Source organism: Impatiens glandulifera, chromosome 9, assembly GCF_907164915.1.
Source record: "Impatiens glandulifera chromosome 9, dImpGla2.1, whole genome shotgun sequence".
Lineage (NCBI taxonomy): Eukaryota > Viridiplantae > Streptophyta > Magnoliopsida > Ericales > Balsaminaceae > Impatiens > Impatiens glandulifera.
This window is the reverse complement of record NC_061870.1, coordinates 38,372,629-38,383,910: the sequence shown is the minus strand read 5'-3', so window position 1 is coordinate 38,383,910 and position 11,282 is coordinate 38,372,629. Positions and strand designations below refer to the sequence as shown.

The following is an 11,282-nucleotide window of genomic DNA, read 5'->3' as shown; positions in this document are numbered from 1 at the left end:
ACCCAACTCGTTTGAAAATTTTGTTCAATCGTTCGTTGTGGGTAAAGACTCTGTAACTCTAGAGGAAGTTCGGTCAGCACTTCATACTAGAGAACTGCGTCAAAAGGCGAGCGGTGAAATTGTAGACAATCAAGCATATGGGTTGATTGCCAGCACAGTCAACTACAAAGGGTCTGGAAAGAAGAAAGATCAGAAATACAAAGCTAAGGGCCCTAATGCTAAAGACATCTGCAATTATTGTAAAGAACCTGGTCACTGGAATAATAATTTTCCTAAGAAAAGGGGCAAATATTTTACGGCTGCGATAGCACATAAAGACAGAGACACCGATTCGGAGGAGGACATTGCCCTTGTAGCTAACGCTTCTCTACACCCTATTGATACGTGGGTGTTGGATTCAGGGTGTTCATATCATATGAGTCCGAACAAAGAATGGTTCAATACCTATGAAGATTATGATGGTGGAAACGTTGTCATGGGAAATGATGCCATATATAAAACGGTGGGTATTGGGACTATCAAAATTTTTACTGATGATGGTAAGATACGGACCCTAACTAGCGTTCAGCATGTTCCTCAACTGAAGAAGAACTTAATATCTTTAGGCATTTTAGATGTTAAAGGTTTCAAGTTTAGCGGTGAAGAAGGAACATTGTGCATCAGTAAAGGTTCAAAAATAATACTGAAAGGTATTAAACAAAATACCTTGTATATACTACAAGGTAAGACGCTGACAGGTTCCGCTGCGGTCGCATCCAAATCTGTGAATCGGCACCCTGATGTAACCAAGTTGTGGCATATGCGACTTGGACATATGGGGGAGAGGGGGATGCAAATTCTGTCCAAACGAGATCTTCTATCTGGCCACAAGGTTACCAACCTTGAGTTGTGTGAACACTGCATTTTTGGGAAAAAAACATCGCCGCAAGTTCAGTAAGGGAGTTCACAAAACTAAGGGCACACTGGATTATATTCACTCTGATTGTTGGGGTCCTGCTCAAGTTGAAAGTATAGGAGGTTATAGCTATTTTGTAACATTCATAGATGATTACTCAAGGATGACCTGGTTGTATCTTCTGAGACATAAGAGCGAGGTATTTAAGACCTTCAAACATTGGAAGGCACTGGTGGAGAATCAAACTGGAAAGAAGGTTAAGAGGCTGCGAACAGATAATGGGCTTGAATTCTGTTCATCTGAGTTTAATGAGTTCTGCAGGGATATGGGGATTGCAAGACATCACACTGTCCGAGGTACACCACAGCAGAATGGTGTAGCAGAAAGGGTGAATCAAACATTGTTAGAGAGAGTTAGAAGCATGCTCTCTAATGCGGGATTGACTAGAAAGTACTGGAGCGAGGCTGTCTTAACAGCTTGCTATCTGATAAATCGTGCACCACACACTGGGATTGATTGCAGAATCCCTTATGAGGTATGGTCTGGTAATGTCGTTGATTATTCTCATTTGAAAGTATTTGGGTGCACATCTTACTATCATGTTAATGAAGGAAAGTTGGAACCAATGGCAAAACTGGGTATTTTCATGGGCTATGGAGATGGAGTCAAGGGATATAGAATCTGGTCATTTTCTAAAGGTAGAGTAATCCTCAGAAGGGATGTCACCTTTAATGAGAAGTTTATACTTAACTCCTCTATCAAGCCATCACTTTCTGGAGAAACTAATAATACCGAGAAACAGGTGGAGCTTGAGGTGGCTCCAGTTCAAGGGACAACTGACATGACACACGATACTGATAAGCCATCTGAGGAAGTTTATCAATTTGGAGCACCTAAAAGTCAATTTGACATTACAACACGACCTAGAAGGCAAGTTAAAGCTCCTGACAGGTTAATTCATTCAATCGAGGGAAGAAAGATCTCAACTGGTCCTGGAAGTAGGACAATCAGTCCCTCTATAAATGATATTGAAGAAATGGTAAGTTATGCACTTCAGGTAGCTGAAGATGTCATACATAACGAGCCATCTTCTTACAATGAAGCTGTTAATGGTGTTGATTTTGCGTAATGGATTGCTGTCATGTGTGAGGAGATGGAATCACTTCACAAGAATAATACATGGGAGCTGGTTACTTTACCTAAGGGAAGAAGAGTCATTGGGTGTAAATGGATTTTCAAAAGGAAAGATGGAACCTCTAATGCTGAAGGGACCAGATATAAAGCACGATTAGTTGCAAAGGGATTCAGTCAAAAGGAAGGCGTAGACTACAATGAGATATTCTCACCTGTAGTCCGACACACTTCTATCAGGGTACTACTAGCTATAGTAGCACATCAGGATCTGGAACTCGAGCAATTAGACGTGAAGACGGCTTTCTTACATGGTGAGATTGAAGAGGATATACTGGTGAGTCAGCCTGAAGGATTTCTTGTTCCTGGTAAGGAAACACATGTTTGTAGTCTGAAGAATTCTTTGTATGGACTTAAACAGTCTCCTCGACAGTGGTATAAGCGGTTTGACAATTTCATGATTGAACATGGTTACAATAGGAGTGCATATGATTGTTGTGTCTATCACAACAAAGCCAGTGATGGTTCTTTGATTTATTTACTCATGTATGTAGACGACATGTTAATCGCAGCCAAGAAGATGTCGGAGATTCAAAAGCTGAAAGACCTTCTTAGTTCTGAGTTTGATATGAAAGATCTAGGTGGAGCACGAAAAATTCTGGGCATGGAAATAGTAAGAGATCGAGTTCAAAAGAAGCTATTTCTTTCACAGAAGAGTTATATTTTGAAAATGTTGTCTCGTTTTGGGATGAGTACAGCAAAGGCTCTCAATACTCCTGCAGCTGTTACTGATCATTTGTCTGCATTCGCACCCCAGTCTGAAGCTGAGAAGTTATACATGTCTAATGTACCGTATGCTAGTGCGGTGGGTAGTTTAATATATGTCATGGTATGCACTAGACCTGATATTGCGTATTCAGTTAGTGTTGTTAGCAGGTTTATGTCTCGACCTGGTAAAGAACACTGGCAAGCGGTAAAGAGAATATTTCGCTATCTGAGAAGCACATCCGATGTTGGTCTCATTTATGGGAGTAATAACCAGTGTCTCGTAACTGGTTATTCTGACTCAGATTATGCTGCAGATATCGATGGTAGAAGATCAATGACTGGTTATGTTTACACCCTTGGTGACTCTGTGGTTAGTTGGAAGGCAACATTACAGTCGACAGTGACGTTGTCCACTACTGAGGCTGAGTATATGGCGCTAACTGAAGTAGCCAAGGAAGGTATATGGTTGAAAAGATTAATCAGTGACCTTGGTATCCATCATGATCAGGCAATTGTTTTTTGTGATAGCTTAAGTGCTATTTGTTTGGCCAAAGATCAAGTGCATCATGATAGAACCAAACATATTGATGTTCGTTATCATTTTCTTCGTACTAAGAAGAGAATCAAAGTGAAGAAGATCAGCACACATCATAATTCTGCTGACATGTTCACGAAGCCGGTTCCACTTAACAAATTCACCCATTGTTTGGACCTGCTAAATGTTGACAGTTGGAAGTAGTTTGATCAGGCTCTTCTTGTTGGGTGATACTAAGGCAAGGTGGAGATTTGTAACGATCTGCCTTTAGTATAGGAATTAATATCACATTTAATTCTACAGTTATGCAAAATTAAGTTAGTATTTACGTTTCTTGTTTTCAGCATTTTTATAGTCGTAGTTTATTTCTTTTGCTGTAATCTGTTTTATCTTTATCTTTTGACAATTAGAAATCTCTCTTCATCTGTTTATTTCCACACTTCATTGTTCATCATTTTTTTGCATTCCGCACAACAATATCATTGCCATTATTAAGAGACTCCACAAATAATTTATTTACCGCATTAGAAGAAGATTTGTGCACTTATACTATTGTTATGCATCAGCTTACACAAATTACCAATTTAGAACTCTCTAACATATCCTCATAAATGAGACTGAAGCACTATAAATATTAGATTTGTTTCTTTAAAAGCATTAGCTTCTATCGCATACATCACAATTACAAAATTATAATAAATAGGGCATAATATTATAACATTATAATATAATATATTAAATTCATATATAAGTATTTCGCTAAACCGAGGAGTGATATTTAAAATGAATATTTTGCTAAACAGATGAGCAATATTCATTTATATCAAGTATTTTGCTAAATTGATACTTGAAACAAACATTTCGCTAAATAAAAGACCGATATCCTATTTTATATTAAGTATTTCGCTAAACTGGGGAGCGATACTTGAAAAGAACATTTCGCTAAACAGAGGAGCGATGTTCTATTTCATATTGGATTATTCACTAAAATGAGGAGCAATACTTGAAACGAACATTTCACTAAATATATAGAGGAGCGATGCTAATTCACATATAAATATTTCACTAAGCTGAGGAGCGATACTAAAAACGACTATGTCGTTCAACCGAAGAACGATACTCAAACTCGCACAGGTCTCTCTAGAGACTCGCTAAGTTTGTTTTTTTTAATCCGGAACAAAGTATAAAATTGGGAATTTTCAAAACGCGATGTCTATGTCCAAGCTTGTAACCCTTGGGAATCCCGCAGCAGTGCGTCGCGGGCGTGGAGTGGCTCGAGGTTTGATGTTTCAACCTAATTAGTTTGCGTGTCAAGTATCGTTTTAAAATAAAATATTGTTTTAAAAGATTTTGATAATGTCTGACCGTTTGTAAAACTAATTATATAAAAATAATTCATTTTATTCAAATTTTAATAATATGGGGATTTGTGTTAATCAAATGACGATTTGATTTTTATGAAATCCGATTTAAATTAATTAAACATAATTAATTTAAAAAAATATTATTTATATGAAAACATGTCGCCAATTGATTTTAGAAAAATCAATAAAATATTGTACGTGTACAAGCGTATTTTACACCAGAGTGTCGTTTTGGTTCGAAGTTTGATGATTCTCAAGAAAAGGCTTTCGTTATATATTCTTCGTATCCGTTAAAAAATGGTCTACTTTATAAATTTGGTTTTTAAAAATTGGTTGTATAACAGTTGAATTTTAATTGATTATTTTTCTGGTCATAGTCATGGTTCTAAGTTTTAACATTATTTAAAATATTGAAACAACAATATTTAAATGCTGGTACATGTTGCTGATGATCACTAGAGAGGATTATATCTCGAGAATATATCAGTCATTTTTAAGGGTATTATAGTTTAGAAATAAACGTCAAACAAGTCTATAGTCAAAATATTTTCTTAGAAAACATCCCGAAAATATTTTGAAATCATTTTCCAACTCTTAGAATTTTTAGAAAATGGATTGGGGTTCCAAAGTTACAAAAATAATTTGGATTTTGAAAAGTGAAACCAAACAGGCCTTAGGACCGGAGGCCTAGGCCTTGGATCCGATTTTATCAGTTGGGGTTCGGAGAGATTTGAATGAGTTTCATGTGAAACATTGTTATTCTCTTTTTGATAGAGTTGTTCCAACTGAGTTGCATTGGGAGAAATTATAGGAGTCTAGGAATCCCACTAACATCTTTTTGGGGGGCAGAGTACAATCCACGGTGATATTCTAACTGATAATAGATGTCTGCACGAGGTTCTTATATATCTTAGTTAGTCGATGTTGTTTGTGTCTTAAGAAGGTGGAGACGACCCCTCATCTTCTTTTACATTGTAAGGGTGTCGCTGGTATTTAGAGTCTTTTGGGGGCATTACTGGTATTCACTAGACTATGTCGGAAACTATTGGGATTGAGGCGACTAGATTTACGGATCTGAAATAATTGAGTTATATCCCTTTTATTTTTTGGTGGATAATTTGTCTTGAGAAAATCGTAGAACCTTCAACAATCTCAAACGACCGTTACAGATCACTCACGATGTTATATCATTTTGACATTATATGAGGTTTGTTTTGGGAAGTCGACAAATTCTGTCGGAGAGTTCATTGCCATTTTTGGAAGATCTCCACCCATGTTAAATTTTTAATATTTGTTTGATTTTTTTTCTTCAAATGTTATGCTTTATTATTATGTTTAAACGATTATATATTTCATAATATCATTACATGTATCATTTAAAATATATATATATTCAAGTTACAAATCATTATTTATAAAGATAATTTGAAATTGACTTTCAAATTAAATTTATATATGGATTTAGATTATATGCATTATTATGGAATGAAATGTTGTTTATTTAGGGTTTAGGGTTTATTAGAGCATTAGAGCATTTAGGAATTTAAATTTGGTGAAATATTCCTAAATTTATGAACATCATGTTATTTTTATTTATTAATACTATATATAGAAAGTAGAAATAAAACAGCATGTCTACAAATAATAAATGTGTGACATACATTCAAAAGAAAGAAAAAAAAAACAAAGTTTAATTAAATAAAAGTAGTTTTAATCCCACAACATTTCATGAACAAAATGATATTAAGAAAATCAAGACATAAATAAGTGAAAGTAGAATAGCAGTTTAATTAATATGAAACAAGAGAAAATAGTATTGAGTAGATAATTTACTAGTGCTTGATCTTCTCAATGTTCATAATGGCTAACTTGAGGTTAAGTTGGACACTATCCCTGGAAGGAAGCATGACAATGTCTTTCCATACAGAACCAGAATCCATTAATGGATTTGGCTCTTGAAAAAGCTCATCAATAGAATCAGCTTCGTCATTCATTGTTGTTAACAAATTCAAGCATTTTATCTCTTCTGGATCAACCAGCAGTCTGCTCCCAACGTCTTTCCATGCTATCAACTGCAATTCAATAACATTTTAGAAGTAGTTAATACCAATGTAATGTATAGATGATCCATTATTAGCTAGCGATATGATTACCCTTGGAGGAACACCCATGCCGTTGGTGCAATAAAGCCTGGCATTGTCAACCAACTCACAATATATAGGGAAAGCAGATGCAAATCTCTTGTGTGATTTCAATTGGGACTTGACTCTCACTGCTCTTCCGGTGTGTATGGCTCTCCTATAAAACAATTTTGTTTGATTTTCATCTTTATTAATTAATTCTCTAGATTGAATTGTTTACCTTATGCCTCTAACGACAGCCAAATATGCGTCACATATCACCCCAACAAGTTCGATTCTGTATGGTTTTCTCATCGGTTCTTCTTTGTTTTCTTCTTCTGCTTCCCAGTAATTCTCTATAATTGTGCCGTCTTGTTTGACTTCATACCCAACCCCCATGTGGTAGCGACATTTATGAACATTACGGACCATGGCTATTGTTTGTTGAACAAATGGCTCCCATGAGAGGGTACCGTCCATGATCACGTCACGCCCTTCGTTGAGAGCAGTGACAAGGAGAGATGATGCAGCATTTGTGGAAGACTGGTGCACCTGTTAACCACCAAACCCAAATTGAGATATAAATATATAAAGCAACTCACACTAACACAACCAACAAGTTAAAAATACAAACCAATTCAGAAGTTGAAAGCATATCCTGGTGGTGACCCTTAGAGTTGAGAGCTTGATAAATAACATCTGTCTCCTTAAAAGCATCTGCCTCTACCATCACGGCATTCCCAGCCGCCCCAGACCAAAATGGCCTGCAATAATATTATATATATATCATTCAGACAATTATATTCTAATTAAGATGAGTTTAATAAATTAATAAATTAAACTGACTCATTTTTAATGTCTTTAAGGACTGTGCTTTTTCCTGCTCCCATTCCACCGCCCATGAAGAGGAGGACCGGACTTCTCTGACTGTGAGCCACAGGAACCATGACTTCGGTACAATTTGATTCTCCAATAGCTTTCATTTCATCCACCAAAGTTGAGAACATTCTTGTTATCTTTAGTTCCTTTGTCACTTTTGCAAATCTTTGTTTCCTGCATTTAATCAAATTACATTACATACAACTATTCTTTTGCCAAATTACATTATTAGTATATTCCAACTATTAATTCTAAATTCTATTAAAAAAAACTTTTATTTTATAGTAATTTTAAATAATTAAAAATTACTTAGATATATGACCAGATTTGATTTAAATGAAATTTTTAATATAGGCATTCATTATAAGGTTTTTAAAATAATTTTAGTTTATTATTTCTCATTTATTACCTCACTTAATTCATCAATTAAAATATTAAAACACATCTTATTTTATTTTTTTAAACTATTTTATTTTTATCTTTATATATTATTACCCTTAATATTTTTACTAAATATAATTATTGAAATATAATTTTGATTACAATAATTTATAATTTTTACTTTAAATATTATTTTAACAGTAAAATATGAAAAACGTTTTAATAGATTTACTGTAAACCGCACAAATTGATATGTCAGTGAAATCATAGCGGCGTATAGTTATCATTTACTGGCATAAATTTATGAGTCGGTAATTCTTTTTAACGACATAAAGTTGACACTTACCAGCACAAACATATACGTCGGTAAATCTTTTTAGCGGCCTATAGGTAACTTACCGGCACAAATCTATGTGTTAGTAAGTTTTTTAGCGTCGCATTGTTATGCGGCACAAATTTATATGTTAGTAGAGAACTTTGCTGACCCTGCTTTTACCAGCATTAATTTAAGTAGCGGTAAAAAACATTTCAAAAAGATTTTTTTTTGAAGGAGAGAGGTTTTTTTCTAAAGTATTTAAAATATTATTATTATATAATAAAAATATTGTTTAAATAAAAAATTATTTTAATTAAATAATTTGATAATAAATAATATTTAATTAGATTATATTTAAATTAGAATATAATACTTATTTTATAAATTAAACTTCGAAAATAAATGACAAATCGTACAATATCACACAGCGTTCTGTTTCTTTTTTCATTTTTTTCTCTCATATCAATGATGATGATGGTGATCAGTCTTAAAAAAATAATTGCTGACCATTTTAATTTTCATCTTTATTTAAAAATATATATTTTAAAACTCTTTTTTATCAATTAATTATTAAAAAAAAACTAGCTTCTAAATATTCACACTAATCAATTTTTTTTTTAAACAATTCAAAGTTTATTTTAAAAACCCTAATCATCATCTAATTAAATCGGTCTAAATCTAACTGAAAATTAAACCATATATAATATTTATTTCTTTAAATAAAATTATATTATTTAATAATAAGTTTTCACCAAAAAGGGTTGATGAGTTGTTACCTTGTTGCTGCCATTACTAAGTTCTTCCATTTCTTCTGTTCAGAGTCAACGTTCAACACCTATATATATAGCAGTATTTTTCCATGATAATTAATAACGTTCATTTTTAAATTGTATCAGTTCCTAAATAAATAAATAAATATTTATACTAGTTAATTTTTAAAGTTGAACTAGAATAATTTTATAAATAAGAAAATTTGTAAGCTACATAAAAACTAAAAAGAGACCTGAATATTAATGAGATAGAATATAAACAAAACCAAATAAATAAAATTGACCAAACAACAACAGTTTATATATATTATAGGCAGCTAGCTAGGATAACTAATGACCTTAACAAATAAATAAGGGAGCAAAGTGGAAAGTGGACCTGGCTAATGATGTTTGGAGCCTGAGTCCAATGGTATGCAAAATAGGATAGAATGCATCGATCCAACTCCTCCAACAACTTGACATACAAGGATTCTGCTGTTTCTTCTTCTTGTTGTTGTTGTTGTTGTTCTGCTTTGTCAAAATACTCGTATATGCTTCCTTCTGTTTCCTTAGAATTCTTCATATACTCATCTACCAACTTGCTGAGTTGAGGACACTCGTGATTTGCATCTTCAAACCCTAAGTGTCTTGCTGTAAACAAACAAACAAACATATATGAAATATAGATAGATAGATCCGGCCGGCCGACCATCATGAGAGATAGAAGATAATCAATTACCAACATAGTTGGAGAACCTCTCGATCTTAGCAACGCGGCCGGATTCGGTTCTAACCATCCGGGGGATGAGCCTCTTGTGGTCTCCGGTCTTCTCTGTCATTTTCCAGTGGAGGTTGTAAATTGTACGTACGTACACAAACAAGGAATGAATGAAAGAAGGAAGAACTTTTGAGCTTATTGATTTCTCATCTATTTTAAGAAAAGAGAAAGACAGAGAGAGAGAGAGGGTCGACCAGCTCTTATATCATATATTACCTGTCCTTGCCTCGTTCGGTATCAAGTTATTTAAAAAACTAAAATTTAAAAATAATTTAACGATGGATGGATCATAATTTTGAAAAGTAAATGATTTTTTATATATATATAATATTTAATTTGTTTAAAATGATTAAAATAACTCAACCGGACAATTTATAAATCCCCTTGTTTCATCTTGCATTAATTAATTATTTTTTATATATTCTAATCACTTATTATGGGTCCATTGACTCCATTCCACAAATACCCATGTTTCCTATTTTCTTTTTTTATAATACTTATTTTTTTATTCGCTCCTAAGATATTACCCAACATCGATCTTTAAACTAACTAATTATAAACTCAATAATTATTCTTTTATAAATATAAAATATATATAATTCAACTTTATTAAAATATTTGTTTAAATATTCCAAATTCTTTAAAATTATTAAGACTATATTTGGATTAGTTGAATTGTGGAATTAATTGGTTAAGATTTTGTTTATTTTAATTAATGCTACAAACATTTTATAATTTCCTTTTTTTTAAAAAAAAAAAACTGTCACTAAATTAATTATTTCAAAAAATAGAAGAAAAGGTGGTACAAACAAAAAGAAATTAAAATTGGTGGACATTTGTATAAAAGTGTGTGGATGATGTTCTACAAACTGGGTGTACCACATTTGTCCAATTTGAAAACAATGCAAGTGGAATTGAGATAAAACTCTGATAATTTAAATTAGAAACATTTATTAATTTATTTATGTTTTATAATATTATCTCAGGTTAGAAATATTAGTTAACAAAGAAAGTGTTTAAAAAAAAGTTTATGATATAATTTAGGGAAGAAACAAAAATTTGTATTGTATGATATCATATATAAAGTTATATATATTATATTCAATTTATAAATATTAAATTATGTGTATATAAAAACTAATATAATAATATTAATATAATATCTCAAATTTTTAATAATATTTATAATATATATTAACTTTCATCATTAACTAAGAAAAATATAAACAGCTTATGAATACAAAATTTTGAAAAGTTGATATTATAGTCAAATAAATTCGTAAATATTATAATATATTTATCAAAAATAAGAAATCCTAATAAAGATACTAATAAGCCACACACAATTAAAAATAAATGCAATAAA

General features: G+C 32.5%; 2 protein-coding genes across 2 annotated transcripts; one reads left to right on the top strand and one right to left on the bottom strand.

Annotated features, from left to right (window-relative positions):
* Positions 1-2,756: 2,756 nt before the first annotated feature.
* Positions 2,757-3,533, top strand: LOC124916449 (secreted RxLR effector protein 161-like). The gene is made up of 2 exons (XM_047457164.1): positions 2,757-3,302; positions 3,414-3,533. The coding sequence occupies exons 1-2, from the start codon at positions 2,757-2,759 to the stop codon at positions 3,531-3,533; spliced, it is 666 nt and encodes a 221-aa protein (XP_047313120.1).
* A 2,944-nt stretch (positions 3,534-6,477) lies between these two features.
* Positions 6,478-9,974, bottom strand: LOC124915059 (calmodulin calcium-dependent NAD kinase-like). Its single transcript, XM_047455706.1, has 8 exons — positions 9,878-9,974; positions 9,536-9,789; positions 9,166-9,224; positions 7,660-7,866; positions 7,448-7,577; positions 7,055-7,365; positions 6,847-6,991; positions 6,478-6,765 (listed from the first exon to the last, which is right to left on the bottom strand). The coding sequence occupies exons 1-8, from the start codon at positions 9,933-9,935 to the stop codon at positions 6,526-6,528; spliced, it is 1,404 nt and encodes a 467-aa protein (XP_047311662.1). The 5' UTR covers positions 9,936-9,974; the 3' UTR covers positions 6,478-6,525.
* Between the last annotated feature and the right edge of the window lie 1,308 nt (positions 9,975-11,282).